This window comes from Chiloscyllium plagiosum, unplaced genomic scaffold (assembly GCF_037043375.1).
Source record: "Chiloscyllium plagiosum isolate Xiang-an unplaced genomic scaffold, Cpla_swu_hap1 HiC_scaffold_9, whole genome shotgun sequence".
In the NCBI taxonomy this organism is placed as follows: domain Eukaryota; kingdom Metazoa; phylum Chordata; class Chondrichthyes; order Orectolobiformes; family Hemiscylliidae; genus Chiloscyllium; species Chiloscyllium plagiosum.
In genome coordinates, this window is record NW_028270147.1 from 59,309,261 (window position 1) to 59,326,426 (window position 17,166).

The 17,166-nt window shown below is 41.5% G+C and overlaps 1 protein-coding gene across 3 annotated transcripts in view; it reads right to left on the bottom strand.

The window, feature by feature from the left end:
* LOC122554404 (uncharacterized) overlaps positions 1 to 17,166 on the bottom strand; it is an 85,471-nt gene that overhangs the window by 31,561 nt on the left and 36,744 nt on the right. For all 3 annotated transcript variants that reach the window (XR_006312986.2, XM_043699369.2, XM_043699370.2), the window contains exons 7-8: positions 14,520 to 14,712; positions 3,627 to 3,718 (exon numbers count right to left, since the gene is read on the bottom strand). Coding sequence is in view for 2 of the 3 variants with exons in the window: in XM_043699369.2 (XP_043555304.1) it covers positions 3,627 to 3,718; positions 14,520 to 14,712 (285 nt within the window). In the remaining variant the exon portion in view is untranslated. The remainder of the gene's footprint in view (positions 1 to 3,626; positions 3,719 to 14,519; positions 14,713 to 17,166) is intronic.

Genomic DNA, 17,166 nt, shown 5'->3' on the forward strand with positions numbered 1-17,166 from the left:
TGGCTTCCACAGCCTTCTGTGGTAGAGAATTCCACAGGTTCACTACACAGGCTACACTACACTACACTAGTGGTTAGCACTGCTGCCTCACAGCGCCAGAGACCCGGGTTCAGATCCCGCCTCGGGCAACTGTCTGTGTGGAGTTTGCACATTCTCCCCGTGTCTGCATGGGTTTCCTCCCACAGTCTAAAGATGTGCAGATTAGGTGAATTGGCCATGCTAAATTGCGCGTAGTGTTAGGTGAAGGGGTAAATGTAGGGGAATCGGTCTGGGTAGGTTGCTCTTCGGAGGGTCGGTGTGGACTTGTTAGGCCGAAGGGCCTGTTTCCACACTGTAATTAGTCTAATCTAATCTACTTTGTGGAATAAATGCTTCCTCGGCGTAGTTCTAAATGGCTGACCCTGTATATTGAGACTCAGTCCTCTGGTTCTAGACTTCCCAACAAGGGAAAACATCCTCCCTGCATCTAGTGTATTTCAAGTTTACAGAAAAAAGGATTCAATGTTCAAAGGAGCAGAGACTATAGTAATATTGTAAGAGAAGAGAAAGACATGAATAATTGCAACAAAAAGCAGGAGGTAGAATAGCATGATTTTTCCATAACATTATTTTCCTGCATCCTCACCTTGTCCAAAAGTGACAATAGACAATAGGTGCAGGAGTAGGACATTCTGCCCTTCAAGCCTGCACCACTATTCATTATGATCATGGCTGATCATCCTCAATCAGTATCTTGTTCCTGCCTTATTTCCATAACCCCTGATTCCATTATCCTTGAGAGCTCTATCCAACTCTTTCTTAAATGAATCCAGAGACTATGGCAGAGCATTCCACACACCCACCACTCTCTGGGTGAAGACGTTTCTCCTCATCTCTGTCCTAAATGTCCTATCCCTTATTTTTAAGCTGTGCCCTCTGGTTCGGGACTCACCCATCAGCGGAAACATGTTTCCTGCCTCCAGAGTGTCCAATTCTTTAATAATCTTATACGTCTCAATCAGATCCCCTCTCAGTCTTCTAGACTCCAGGGTATACAAGACCAGTCGCTCCAATCTTTCAACATAAGATAGTCCCGCCATTCCAGGAATTGACCTCGTGAACCTACGCTGCACTCCCTCAATAGCCAGAATGTCTTTCCTCAAATTTGGAGACCAGAACTGCACACAATATTCCAGGTGCGGTCTCACCAGGGCCATGTACAGCTGCAGAAGAACCTCTTTGCTTCTATACTCAATCCCTCTTGTTATGAAGGCCAGCATGCTATTAGCTTTCTTCACTACCTGCTGTACCTGCATGCTTGCTTTCATTGACTGGTTTACAAGAACACCCAGATCTTTTTGTATTGCCCCTTTATCTAACTTGACTCCATTTAGGTAGTAATCTGCCTTCCTGTTCTTGCCACCAAAGTGGATAACCATACAGTTATCCACATTAAACTGCATCTGCCATGCATCTGTCCACTCACCTAACCTGTCCTGGTCACCCTGTAATCTCCAAACATCCTCCTCACATTTCACCCTGCCACCCAGCTTTATATATTGTAAAAAGCTGCGGTCCGAGCACTGATCCCTGCGGTACCCCACTGGTCACTGCCTGCCATTCCGAAAGGGAGCTGTTTATCACTACCCTTTGTTTCCTGTCAGCCAACCAACTTTCAATCCAAGTCAGTACTTTGCCCCCAGTAACATGCGCCCTAAGTTTGCTCACTAACCTCCTATGTGGGACTTTATCAAAGGCTTTCTGAAAGTCCAGGTACACTACATCCACTGGTTCTCCCTTGCCCATCTTCAGAGTTACATCCTCAAATAATTCCAGAAGATTAGTCAAGCATGATTTCCCCTTCATAAATCCATGCTGACTCTGATCTATCCTGTTACTATTATCCAGATGTGTCGTAATTTCATCCTTTATAATTGACTCCAGCATCTTTCCCACCACTGAGGTCAGACTAACTGGTCTATTATTTCCTGCTTTCTCTCTTGCTCCTTTCTTAAAAAGTGGTACAACATTAGCCACCCTCCAATCTGCAGGAACTGATCCTGAATCTATTGAACTCTGGAAGATAATCACCAACGCATCCACGATTTCTCGAGCCATCTCCTTTAGTACCCTGGGATGTAGACCATCAGGCCCCGGGGACTTATCAGCCTTCAGACCTAACAGTCTCTCCAACACCAATTCCTGGCAAATATAAATTCCCTTCAGTTCAGGTCCTTCAGCCCACTGTACCTCTGGGAGATTGCTTGTGTCTTCCCCAGTGAACACAGATTTGAAGTACCAATTCAACTCTTCAACAAAGTGTGCCTCAAACGTGGCAGTAATTCTTAAGCTGTGGATGGAAACTAGACCTTTGCTACTAAAGAAAAAATTGTCTCATATTTGCTCTACTGTTAAAGGCTTCTTCCAGCTGAGTACAGAGAAGATACAGAGAAGATATTGGTTGTCAACAGGTGAGGAAGGACAATAGCTGTAGATCAGATAAGCAAAAGACATGAGAAAACCTTGACGTTGATTTTTACTCTAGTCAGTAGACAGAACACGCACCAGCTGTTGCCGAAAACAACCCTGGTCCTTTTAAACAGTCAGAGATTATTACTGTGCCACCAATGAACTGCAGACCCCAAACTGATGTCCCGATATTCCTTGCCAGATCTGAGCTGCTACGACAACAAATCACCCAGAGATTGAACCACACAGCAGAAAGTAAGTCAGGAGTGGTATAATTGATCATGGAGAGGAAAAATACTAAGCGGGTTATTCACCAACATCTTTCTTATGGCAGGCCAGCACCTTCTGGCCCCACAAAAAAGAATTTATTTAAATTTTCTGGAAATCATCTTTTTCCTCTTCCCACCTGGTTCACCTGAGCAGAGTATGCATGGCACATGTTCTGTCCAGCTGTTCCTCTAAGTGGCGCAGATAGAGATTCTGGTTTTCATATAGTAATGAGGCTCCTGTCTAATTCAGATTTAAGTTCCAGTAGAAGATGTTCAGCAGAGGTCCCCAGCAAATAAGCTAGTGGTGTGGAAATGGCATAGTGAGTTGTGCACAGTTGTCTTATTTTGGCTGCAACCCTGAATTGGTGGGACTGACACAGCTATATCCGTGTGAATTAAAATAGGCTCTACTGGACACCAGCTGAAACTACACTGGGAAGCTAATGCAATCCACGAGGAAACAAATTCCTCACTTATTTATTATCTGTAGTTATTATGCGAGAAGTGGTCATTTCCTGTTTAAGTTCAGGCAGTGACTGTGCCTCTTCGAATCCAGGATTTATACTCATTTCATACGTCACTGTTTGGGCAAACAATGTGCTGAATACAAGCCTGTGAATACTTTCAAGTGGAAATCACTGGCTGAATTTTTTTCCCTCCTCTTCTGTAGCCCAGTGATGCTGAGATTAACTGTACTAACTGTAAACATTAAATGAACAGAAATTATTTAATTAGATAGTCAGCTTGAATCATAGATATCTGGTCAATTCAAGATCCATCTCTTATTGTTAAGAAAATAACTAAAAATAAAAGCAAAGTCAGTGTCTATCAAGTTTCAATGTCGTATGCAAACTATTCTACTAAGCTTCTACACTTTCTTTTAAAAGTATAAAATCTATCATTTCTCACCCTTTAATCTGAGCGAAACCAGTTACCAGCGTGGTTCCATATAATGCTTTGAACTCCAGGAACTTACTTCCATCTGTCAAACGACTCAGAACCTATAAAATATTAAAATAACTTTAAAATAAATAGTTAATTCTTCAGAGACATGTTCGATGTATAAAAAATGAGGTTTCAACTAATCAAAATTAATAGTGGAAAATAAATTGTTTTATTATATTCATTATCTTTAGATGCAGGATGTAAAACAAAAATGGAGGCAAAATGGAGCACGTCCACAATGCTTAAGACTTAATATTCAGTTTATCCACTTATACCAAAATACCAGCATAGGAAAAGTTTATGCAAGATCTTGAAAAGCAGATTGTGTATCTTGACCAGAATACTACAATGCTTGCTTCTTGGACTATATTTAGTGAAATGGTTTAGTCCACTCTTGTGCTATTCATGCAACTCTTGTTTCAACTGTACAGTGAGCTAACCTTTACAGAGCAACTGTTAACTTCTAGTCCTGATCATAGGGCCAGTGACATGTACACAGGCTGTGATATTCTTCACGACCAAATAACTCTCTAACATTCATCATCTGGGCTCATGTATGAAACAAAGGCCATTGATAAAAGATACTTCAAAGTACTGGATGTTTATAAAACCATATCACAGCATGATTAATAGTCTTGAAAGGCACATAGAATTGGTAACGAAAACAACTGAGAAAGAGAAAATCAAATCCACAACCACTGAGTGCAAAATCTGATACAAAATGAACAAGAATCATTTGACACTACAGAGAAATACCTCACAAGGATAGCACACCAGAGAAAGGCTAAGAAAAGGATGCTAATTAAGTCAATCCAAAAATGGTTAAGTTTATGCTAATAAGTAGGGATAAATGATTTCATTTGCCATAGATTGACTTGCCAATGACTATTCCTAAGCATTCTGGAATGTCAGTAGTACAAAAATATAGGCGGGGGTGGGGGAGATAGTTTACAAATGAAAGAAATGCTTCATCAAGTGAAATAGTCGCCCAACCATTAACTATGCTATTTTTAATGATTAAACAAGCAATGATTTTCTAACACATCCTGGAGGACCAACATTTACTACTCAGTTGTATGGAATATAAACGTGACAACAAAACTCAATTCATAACACCTAGCTATCTATAAAGATTATTAAAGTGCCCAGTGTAGGGACCATTAGCCACTTGCCATCTCAGCTCGCATATGATGCGTAGGTGGCAACACTAAGTAAAACTAAAATTCACTGGAAAGTGAACATTTCAGATATATAAACAGAAATAAAATGGAGCTATAAAAGGTTTGTGATTGCAGCTGATTCCAAACATCCCATGTAGATTTTTACTCAAGGTAGAGTAATGATACAAAAAAATCCATAACTTATTAGAAAATTAATGATTTGTTCAAGAGAAAAGAAAGTGCAAGAACTAAAGTTCTGAAGTGTTAACTCTGTCCCTCTCTCCACAGATGCTGTCAGACCTGCTGAGTTTCTCCAGCATTTTCTGGTTTTATGCAGGAAATGAATACTGGATGCGATTTTAAGTTGATTCATTTAGTGAAAGCAGAACAGTACAGGAATCAAAATTGATGTTCAATACTCACTGCCCATTTACTCGCACATTCAACTGGTGAGCCGAGGTACCAGCCTAAATCATTACAGCTCCTACAATTTCTAGAGGATAACTGTATTAACACATTCATCTGGATGAATTTTCGACCAAGAGCTGGGAAAGGTGTGCGCTATGCATCTTTCATCCATTTAAAATTTAATGGAATATGAGGCTCCAAAATGAAAAGGAAAGAATTTTTTTTTAGATTAGCAGAAGCACATGCCCGCCTCTCACCTCAAAAAGAATACCTTTGGGATCACGACCTCTGTAAACTCTCTGCCTTTACAAATAGAATCCATCTTCCTGATTTTGCTGCCTGCCAGCCTTAACTGTCCACAGGCCTCTGCATGCTGTGCTGGAATGCCTGCAATTTCTGCATCCGGAATTAAAATCCACCCACTGTCACACAATAATGCTCCATACTATTTGATTTAGTGCCTTCACTAAAACATTTCTTTTATAAATACAATGTAAAAATTAATACAAAATGTACCTGAGAGTATATTTATATTTGTGATCGTGTAATTCTGGTTATTGCAGACAGTGAGCAGGAAACTTTCTGACAATAAACAGGAGATATACTCCCTGTTCTTAAAAAAAGAAAATACTGACCCCTGCTGAAGAAAATGTGAATTTTTGGATGTCATATACAGATGAGCTACGATAACTCTCTTGGTCTAAAAAACTGCTAACGCTCAATTGCTAGGCTCACACATTGACATGAGCACTTAGATAACAGACTACTCAATTATGAGCTTACTCAGCTTTGACAGTCAGATTGCAAATTGTACACCTAGCTCCGCATCTCCAATACCCCTTTTTTATCCGTACAAAAGACTTGGCTTTCTCCAATAGGCCTCTTGGGCATTAACTTATAGAATCATAGAATCTCCAGAGTGTGGAAAGAGGCTATTTAGCCCTTCGAGTCTGCACTGACCCTCTGAAGAGCATCCTACCCAGATCCAGACCCTCACCCTATCCTCGTAACCTCACATTTACCATATGTAGACTAATCCACCTGGACTATACACCTCTGGACACTGCGGGGCAATTTAGTATGGTCAATCCACCTTCTGGCAGGTAGATTTGCCACTGCGACACAGCTGTGCATAAACTAAATAGCAGGGGGGGGGGGGGGGGGGGGGGGGAGGACAAACTGGAAATTTAAGAAGGAAGTTAAAGGGAAATTTAGAACAAGCGAAGTCAAGAAAGACAATGGAATCAATGGAGCAGAAAACTCAAAAAAGGATTATGCCGTAAGGTCAAGTGAAATAGGGATTGATAGGAAGGGTGAGGGGAGTAACAAATTCAAAATATTATATATGAATGTACGAAGCATTAGAAATAAGGTGGATGAGCTTGAGGCTCATTTGGAAATTGGCAGTTACGATGTTGTGGGGATAACTGAGACGTGGCTTCAAGTGGACAGGGCCTGGGAAATGAACATTCAAGGCTATACGTGTTATCGTAAGGACAGACTGACTGGCAGTGGGGATGGGGTGGCCCTGTTGGTAAGGAATGATATTCAGTCCCTTGCAGGGGGGGACCTAGAATCAGGGGATGTAGAGTCGGTATGGATAGAGCTGAGAAATTCTAGGGGTAGAAAGACCCTAATGGGAGTTATCTACAGGCACCCAAACAGTAGCCAGGATGTAGTGTGTAGGTTGAATAAGGAGCTGAAATTGGCCTGTTGCAAAGATATTACTACAGTTGTTATGGGGATTTCAACATGCAGATAGACTGGGAGAATCAGGATGGTACTGGAACCCAAGAAAGGGAGTTTGTGGAGTGCCTCCGAGATTGATTCTTAGAACAGCTTGTGCTGGGCCTACCAGGGAGAAGGCAATTCTGGATCTGGTGTTGTGCAACAAACCGGATTTGATCAGGGACCTCGAAGTAAAGGAGCAATTAGGAGGTAGTGACCACAATACAATAAGCTTTAATCTGCAGTTTGAAAGGGAGATTGGTAGAATCGGAAGTGACAATATTTCAGCTGAATAAGGGGAACTATGGAGCTATGAGGGAAGAACTGGCCAAAGTTCAATGGTGCAATACCCTAGCAGGGATGGCAGTGGAACAACAATGGCAGGTATTTCTGGGTATAATGCAGAAGATGCAGGATCAGTTCATTCCAAAAAGGAAGGAAGATCCTAAGGGAAGGTAGGGGTGGCCATGGCTGACGAGGGAAGTTAAGGACCATATAAAAACCAAAGCGGAAAAAGTATAACATAGTAAAGATGAGTGGGAAATCGGAGGACTGGTAAGCTTTTAAAGAACAACAGAGGATAACTAAAAAGGAAATACGCAAAGAAAAAATCAGGTACGAAGGTAAACTGGCCAAAAATATAAAGGAGGATAGTAAAGGCTTTTTTAGGTATGTAAAAAGAAAAAAAATGGTTAAGATTAAAATTGGGCCCTTGAAGGCAGAAATGGGTAAATTTATTATGGGGAACAAAGAAATGGCTGAAGAGTTGAATTGGTACTTTAGATCTGTGTTCACTGGGGAAGACACAAGCAATCTCCCAGATGTAATAGTGGCTGAAGGACCTGAACTGAAGGGAATTTATATTTGCCAGGAATTGGTGTTGGAGAGACTGTTAGGTCTGAAGGCTGATAAGTCCCTGGGACCTGATAGTCTACATCCCAGAGTACTGAAGGAGGTGGCTCTAGAAATCGTGGATGTATTGGTGATTATTTTCCAAAGTTCTATAGATTCAGGATCAGTTCCTGCAGATTGGAGGGTGTCTAATGTTGTACCACTTTTTAAGAAAGGAGGGAGAAAAAAACAGAGAATTATAGACCAGTTAGTCTGACCTCAGTGGTGGGAAAAATGCTGGAGTCAATTATAAAGGACGAAATTACGACATCTGGATGGCAGCAACAGGATAGCTCAGAGTCAGCATGGATTAATGAAGGGGAAATCATGCTTGACTAATCTTCTGGAATTTTTTTGAGGATGTAACTCTGAAGATGGACAAGGGAGATCCAGTGGATGTAGTATACCTGGACTTTCAGAAAGCTTATGATAAAGTCCCACATAGGAGGTTAGTGAGCAAAATTAGGGAACATGGTATTAGGGGCAAAATACTGACATGGATTGAAAATTGGGTGGCTGACAAGAAACAAAGAGTAGTAATAAACGGTTCCCTTTCGGAATGGCAGGCGGTGACCAGTGGTGTGCCGCAGGGATCAGTGCTCAGACCGCAGCTTTTTACAATGTACATTAATGATATAGAAGAAGGTATTAAAAGTAATATTAGCAAATTTGCTGATGACACAAAGCTGGGTGGCAGGGTGAAATGTGAGGAGGATGTTAGGAGAATACAGGGTGACCTGGACAGCCAAGTGAGCTGGACGGATGCATGGCAGAAGCAGTTTAATGTGGATAAATGTATGGTTATCCATTTTGGTGGCAAGAACAGGAAGGCAGATTACTACCTAAGTGGAATCAAGTTAGGTAAACGGGCGGTAAAACCAGATCTAGGTGTTTTTGTATATCAGTCTATGAAAGCAAGCATGTAGGTACAGCAGGTAGTGAAGAAAGCTAATAGCATGTTGGCCTTTATAACAAGAGGAACTGAGTACAGAAGCAAAGAGGTCCTTCTGCAGCTGTACAGGGCCCTGGTGAGACCACACCTGGAATATTGTGCACAGTTGTGGTCTCCAAATTTGAGGAAAGACATTCTGGCTATTGAGGGAGTGCAGCGTAGGTTCACGAGGTCAATTCCCAGAATGGCGGGACTATCTTACACTGAAAGATTGGAGTAACTGGGCTTGTATATGCTTGAGTTTAGAAGGCTGAGAGGGAATCTGATTGAGACGTATAAGATTATTAAGGATTGGACACTCTGGAGGCAGGAAGCACGTTTCCGCTGATGGGTGAGTCCCAAACCAGATGGATAGGCCACTTAGAACAGAATTGAGGAGAAACTTCTTCACCCAGAGAGTGGTGGGTGTATGGAATGCTCTGCCCAGAAGGCTGTGGAGGCCAAGTCTCTGGATACTTTCAAGAAGAAGGAGTTGGATAGAACTCTTAAGGTTAGTGGAATCAAGGGTTATGGGGATAAGGCAGGAACAGGATGCTGACTGCGGATGATCAATGATGATCATAATGAATGGTGGTGCTGGCTCAAAGGGCAGAATGGCCTACTCCTGCACCTATTGTCTATAACATACACATTTTGGACTGTGGGAGGAAATTGGAGAACTTGGAGGAAACCTGCGCAGACATAGGAAGAATGTGCAAACTCCACATAGTCACCCAAGGCTGGAATCGAACCCAGGTCCTTGGAGCTGTAAGGCAGCAGTGCTAACTACTCAATTTTTGTACAAATGGCAAAAGGATTTGTCTGCTTGGAATCCAGACATGAGTAAGAGGCCTTCCGATTGAAATTTCTCAAGATTTTTGATTAGGAACCCACCTCCAGGAATATTGTGCATTTGGGCAAGTTGTACAGGATGACAAGTCAGAATCGTGATAAAGCATGAAGGATTTCATAACCCGCTGGTAGACTTCATAGTTAATTACTGCACAGAGAAATGGTGACTTTGAGGAGCTCCTTCTGAAGAAATTAGGAGATGGGAATTAGATCGATTTGGGAAGATATTCTGCAGGGCGAAAGTGAAGTTTGCAGATGCTAGACGTCAGAATCAAAAAGTATGGTGCTGGAAAAGCACAGCTGGTCAGACAGCATCTGAGGAGCAGGAAAGTCGACGTTCCGAGCATAAGCTCTTCATCAGGAATGTGGAGGAAGCCCAAGGGGAGAAGGTAGCTGGGAATACGATAGGTAGATGAAGATGGGAGGTGATAGGAGGTGTTAGGTCATAGCAGAGGGTGGAGCGGATAGGCGGGAAAGATGATGGACAGGTAGGACAGTTCAATAGAACGGTGCTGAGTTGGAGGGATGGATCTGGGATAAGGTGGGGGAGAGGGGAGACGAAACTGGTGAAATCAACATTGATCCCATGTGGTTGGAGGGTCCCAAGGCAATAGATGAGGTGTTCTTCCTCCACACGTCGGGTGGCTAGAATGTGGCGGTGGAGGAAGCCCAGGACTTATCTGCAGGAAATGCCAATTTTTTTACCAACACCTCTTTCATTAACATTTGTCTAAATGACCTGCTATTGTCATCACAACACTCAGTGGTTAGCACTGCTGCCTCGCAGCGCCAGAGACCCGGGTTCAATTCCCGACTCAGGCGACTGACTGTGTGGAGTTTGCACGTTCTCCCCGTGTCTGCGTGGGTTTCCTCCGGGTGCTCCGGTTTCCTCCCACAGTCCAAAGATGTGCAGGTCAGGTGAATTGGCCATGCTAAATTGTCCGTAGTGTTAGGTAAGGGGTAAATGTAGGGGTATGGGTGGGTTGCGCTTCGGCGGGGCGGTGTGGACTTGTTGGCCCGAAGGGCCTGTTTCCATACTGTAATGTAATCTAATCTCTGCCTATGGCTAGCCTCAAGTTAACTGTTTTCCTCTTCTACATTACAGAATGCATAGCACCGGCAGGTCTCAAAGACTTCCTGTTGTTCTCTCGTCACCTCTCAGCTGTATATGAGCTGTCCATGATGGTAGATAGCTAATAGCTCGTCCAAAACATCTCTCAATTGCTTCTTTAACTGTATGTCTGTCACTGCTGCACATCAAGACTATTCCTGGAAAAGACAGAAGAAGCTGAAAGATATCTTAACACCAGCTCAATTTTCGTCCAATTTTCATATTGTGCCCCTATCTCCTGTATCATTACTTATACATTTTTGATTTTACTTGCAGTCATTTAAATACCAAATATTCTATTTGCTCTTGTAAACATTTCCTTTCATTGTCTAAAATTTAACGTTATGCCTTTTCCGTTCTCTTGCATTAATTCAACCCATTCATAGAGTCAGAGATGTACAACTTGGAAACAGACTCTTCGGTCCAACTCGTCCATGCCGACCAGATATCCCAACCCAATCTAGTCCCACCTGCTAGCACCTGGCCCATATCCCTCCAAACCCTTCCTGTTCATATACCCAACCGGATGCCTCTTAAATGTTGCAATTGTACCAGCCTCCACCACATCCTCTGGCAGATCATTCCATACACGTACCACCCTCTGTGTGAAAAAGGTGCCCCTTAGGTCTCTTTTATATCTTTCCCCTCTTACCCTAAACCTATGCCCTCTAGTTCTGGACTCCCCCACCCCATGGAAAAGACTTTGCCTATTTACCTTATCCATGCCCCTCATAATTTTGTAAACCTCTATAAGATCACCCCTCAGCCTCCGACGCTCCAGGGAAAACAGCCCCAGCCTGTTCAGCCTCTCCCTATAGTTCAACTCCTCCAACCCCGGCATCATCCTTGTAAATCTTTTCTCAACCCTTTCAAGTTTCACAACGTCTTTCCAATAGGAAGGAGACCAGAATTGCATGCAATATTCCAACAGCGGCCTAACCAATGTCCTGTACAGCCGCAACATGACCTCCCAACTCCTGTATTCAATACTCTGACCAATAAAGGAAAGCATATCAAATGCCTTCTTCACTATCCTATCTACCTGTGACTCCACTTTCAAGGAGCTATGAACCTGCATTCCAAGGTCTTTTTATTCAACAAAGAGATTGGGTTGGGATACCTAGTCGGCATGGACAGGTTGGACCGAAGGGTCTGTTTCCAAGTTGTACATCTCTGACTCTATGAATGGGTTGAATTAATGCAGGAGAACGGAAAAGGCATAACGTTAAATCTTAGACAATGAAGGGAAATGTTTACAAGAGCAAATAGAATATTTGGTATTTAAATGACTGCAAGTAAAATCAAGTAAGTGTATAAGTCCTGCTAAGATTTGCTTTCCCAAAATGCAGCACCTCGCATTTATCGGAATTAAACTCCATCTGCCACTTCTCAGCCCATTGGCCCATCTGGTCAAGATCCTGTTGCAATCTGAGGTAACCCTCTTCGCTGTCCACTACACCTCCAATTTTGGTGTCATCTGCAAACTTACTAACTGTACCTCTTATGCACGCATCCAAATCATTCCTTCAACACTCCACGATCTGCCAGCCAATACATGATTAATTTTGTCAGCTCCACAGTTTTAAAAAGATTTTTAATGTGCCTCATTCTTGCACCCAAATTGCTGGGTTAAAATAAAACTTTCCATAGTCTTCTTTTTAACTTTCAATGTATTATGGCATTCAAGCTAAAATTTGACTTACTGAAATGCTGTTTAGTGAACGGTTGGACTAGCAATACAGTTAAAGCCCTAGGATTCTGCATATGCTTTTCTGCATAATGCAGACACAGCTACTCACATTGGGGACTGCTTTGTTTTTGGATTTCAAAAGTAAAACTTCATCACTGCTTTAATGTATAACATTTTGTATACCTATCAGAATATAAACCTATCAGAAATTTAAACAATCTAGATAAAAGAAAATCAGTACACTTGTCGTCGATAAGTAAAACAGTAAGCAATTTCTTTCCACAATGTATGTTAAGAATCTTCACTTAACTTGCTTAATATTAAAAAAAAGTCTAAAACACAAGTCTTGTACAGTAAATGGGTTAAATCCCGAGCACCAAGCAGCCTGCCTCATCCCAGCAAATCTGAATGCCAGAGGTCAAGTTCAATGATTGATTGATTTAAACTCACAATTGCTACATAAAATCCTGCTTCCTTGACTCCTTCAGGCAATGGTGAAGGGAAGGAAGCTTCTCTTGTTACATGTAGTCAGAAAAGGTTGTGGGGATGAAAGCTAATGCTGGAAGTGGCATAAAAGGCGAGAGTTAGGAACAGGAGTACCAGGGCAGAGTCAACGGGGTGGAGTGGTGGCAGAGTTGGGAACTTTGGGGATATGAGGAGATGACCATGGGGTGGATGAGGTCTGGGTGTTGGGAGCTGCCACTGACCAGGACGAGGGCCTTTAAATGGGTCGGTGTTTCGTTGAATTCAACTGGTCCATCTTCTGGGTCCAGGGTGAGGGCATCGGTCAAAGAATGGATGAGTGCAGGCCGGCAGGGGGACCTGTCACTAGAGGGCTTGGGGAGAGTTAATGAAGCTCCTCAGGATGCCGGCAAAGGAAGCCTGCAAGAGGTGTGGGAGTGTGGAAGGAAGTTGCAAAGTGGGAAGGACAGAAGGAGAGTACAACAAATCTGAAGGATGAGGAGGAGGATGCAAAATATACGTCAGGGAAGAAAGAAGCTGCAACATGTGTGAGAAGGGAGATGAAGGCTACAATGAGTTGGTGGAGAGGTAAGGTGAAAAGTTTGGAAATCCAAGGAAACTTCAAATCACAGAGATGATGTATTCCTTGTAAATGAATATGAAAAGTCTAGTTTAGCGCTGCACAACTTCAGAAGGTATCATACTTGGAAAAAATTGCAAGTAGATCCTAATGATCTGTAAAGAACCATGTCAATTGTTAAATTTAGATCTGAGATTGAGATGCAGTAATTAGAGTCATAATTACCTGGCTAAAATGTTCCAGCTTTCTGCTTGTGCAATCAAAATGCAAGAACTATGACCACAGCAGTACCCATTTGTATTGAATACTACTCAAAGTTCTTTTTTCAAGAAGAACTAATTAATTCATTCATCTCAACATGTATTTTGAATCAAGCCGGCAGAAGACCATTATCTCCTTCCCACCTAAAGTTGATGATTCTAGGCATGAAGATCCATGGGATTCTCCCTCCTGTCCTCCATTTTTCAGGGATTTCTATTGCTCTCTTCCTGAAATTACAGGTGGACAACCCCTATGGATATCCTCCATCATGTCAATGTTTGTCACAAGAGAAAGTATTGCTCATATGCCCAATTCTGTTCCCATGAATCAGCTACACATGCACTTTTCAGCAATGTGTCACTAATTACTAACAATCAGGAGCAAAAACTCAAGCTGATTTTTTTCCATTTCCAAGACAAAGCTAATTAAAATGATCCAACTCCTGATCTAACCATCTCAGTACATACCAGACATTGAATCTGGCATTCAAGTGCTTATGGCGAAAGTGAGGACTGCAGATGCTAGAGATCAGAGTCTAGATTAGAGTGGAGCTGGAAAAGCACAGCAAGCCTCATTCCTGATGAGGGGCTTTTGCCCAAAACGTCGATTTTCCTGCTCCTCGGATACTACCTGACCTGCTGAGCTTTTCCAGCACCACTCTAATCTAGATTCAAGTGCTTCTGTCTCAGCAGATATCATGCATGCTACGAAAGTAAGGGAAGACACTGCACTAATGCTTCGAGACTGACATGACTAAGTAATTGCAGGTATTTCAAAACTAACCAGTTTAACATTTAATGTATGTGCATAATCCCCTGGAGCAAGACCATTCAGTTCTTCAACTGCATAAAGAGGCTCTTCAAAGTCAGATATCTTGTTTGATGGAATATCAAGATTTAAAGTGGCGATAATATTTCTGACACATTCATATGCTTCTTCCTCTGTAGCTGCAAAATGATCAATGCATCCGCTGATCCTGAAAAACAGAAACATCACCAGTTTTACAATAGTCTAGGTGGAATGATAAGTATTGAGGCTGTTGAGCAACAAGAGAGAGAATTCCTGCATCCAAAGTACCTGCACCAAAAGCATGGTGTTGAGGTTTCCAGTTGTTGGTGGGAAAGGCAGAAATAGATTGTAAAACACATTTCTCTACCATGTCACAGAAATTTGTACATTGTAAGTTAAAGCACTGCTTCACCCTAACCTCTACAGTGGTGAGCTGAAAAGTTATGAAAGGAATGGTAAGCCAGTTACTGATCACCACTCCATGTATTCTCTAAAGTACACTTATTTAAAACATCACTATGCTTGGTCCTTCAAAGATTTAAAAAAGCAGAGATAACTGAGAAAACTCAGAAAGTATGGTTACAGTCTAGATGGGCTATAAATGAAGAGGATAGGAAGGTACAAAGTATAATCACATTATATACTACAGTAATGATATATCTAGCAATGAAATAAGGCAACGGCTTAGTGGTATTATTGCTGGACTGTTAATTCAGAGATCCAGGAAATGTTCTGGAGACCTGGGTTCAAATCCCACCACTGCAGATGATGGAATTTGAAGTCAACAAAAATATGGAATTAAAGTGTCTAATGATGACCATGAAGCCATTGTTGATTGTCGGAAAAATCCATTTGGTTCACTAATTAGGGAAGGAAACTGCCATCCTCACCTGGTCTAGCCTGACCCCAGAGTAATGTGGTTGACTCTTAACTGCATGTGGCAAATTAGGCTTGGGCAATAAATGCTGGCCTACGCAGTGATATAACCTTCATCCCATGAATGTATAACAGAAACAAAAAGGTCATTTGGTCCAACAGGTCCATGCTTGCCCTTAAATGTTTTTGCACTGGTTTCCTCAAATACTTCATGTAGTCGCATGTTGTTCATACTAGCCATTCTCTGGGTAAAGAAATTTCAATTCCCTATTGGATTTATTCATGACCGCAGCACAATATAAAATATACTAATATAAATATAGTGCAGTGTTATGAACCGGACTAAACCCCCTTCAAATACGTCAAGTTATCTTTTTCTAGTCTATCTTTTTCTTATTCAAAGGCAAATTAAGATGCTGTGTTCTTGATGTAATTCAGCTGGACACTATTTAACTTTAAGCAAAACACACATAATTCTTACTCTACAGTTAAAATACAAACAAAAGAAAGAATTGATATAACTTTACCTCTACTGGAAAACCTAACAGAAAAATAGATTAGTTAACTACTAAACAGCAACTGTTGTGAAATAGTAACATCCCATGAACACACCTTTGGCAAAGACACATTCACTAAAATAGATTGTCTCAGATTCAATGTTTCTCCAGCCCAGGAGGAAAGAACATCAACAGAAAATTCTAACGGGAAGAGAGAACTCAAGCACTTTGTTGTAGAAGGGAAACAAATATGGCAGCTTCAAAACCCAAACAACTACTGAAAGCTAAACTAAAACCCTGGTTCCATGCAAGCCTGACTCAACCATTCATGCTGCTTCTATTGTTCCAACTTTAAAACAAAACCCAAGACCTCACAAGCTGTTTACTTTACTGGCTTGCAACAGTCCGCTTGGTACTTCTGTCTCAGCCTCGTTTCATAAAAAAAAGGACAAAATACACATCTTAATTCCATAGTATTGTCACAATAGTAATATTGTATAAAATAGTAACTTGAGATTTTAATGGCTGGATTCAGTGTTTTTGGACTTACTTTTGAAAAACAAAGGCATTTTACTGACACAAAAGACACCAATTCACATTAAAATGGCTGCCAGTCACATCACTCTGGGCTACATTCTAGTTAATGGTGACACAGAGCCTAGGAAGATCGCCAGAAACAACAGACCTTGAAGCGATGCTGATAACAACTTCTTGCCTCAAAAGTAATGGAGATTCAGTGCGTAACTGGACAATTTACTGTGGCCATGAAACCATAGTTAAGAAGACATACAAAAATGAACTATCAAAAACTACTCTTTGGAATGTACAATGAAGTTTTGTAGCTCTGTTAAGGAGAAGTCACATGACGAATCAAGTTATATATGGAAGTCTGGAGTGGGAGAGAATATAACAGCAGTGAGGTAAAGCTGCTATCTCTCCCTCCAAACTAACAGCGAAGTATTTTATTTATTGAGTCTTTCCTGATGTCTACATCCCTACAAACAGGCAGAGATTCTTCTGGAAAAGCTTATGAGTAAAAGTTTGTACAACAACATTTGCAGAAGGAAAGGTGACAGTCTGGTTACATTTTGATAGACCATTTCAGTGAGGAACTAAAAGCCTGAGCAGTACAGCATTATTTTATTTCTCAGGGCATAATTTGGCCAAATTTACTTACGTTTACATTTAATCTGTAATTATGTTAAGTGCATGTGTTGCAATTTGGGACTTTCTTAACCTTTTGATGTTTTTATCCAGGTTGATTTCAG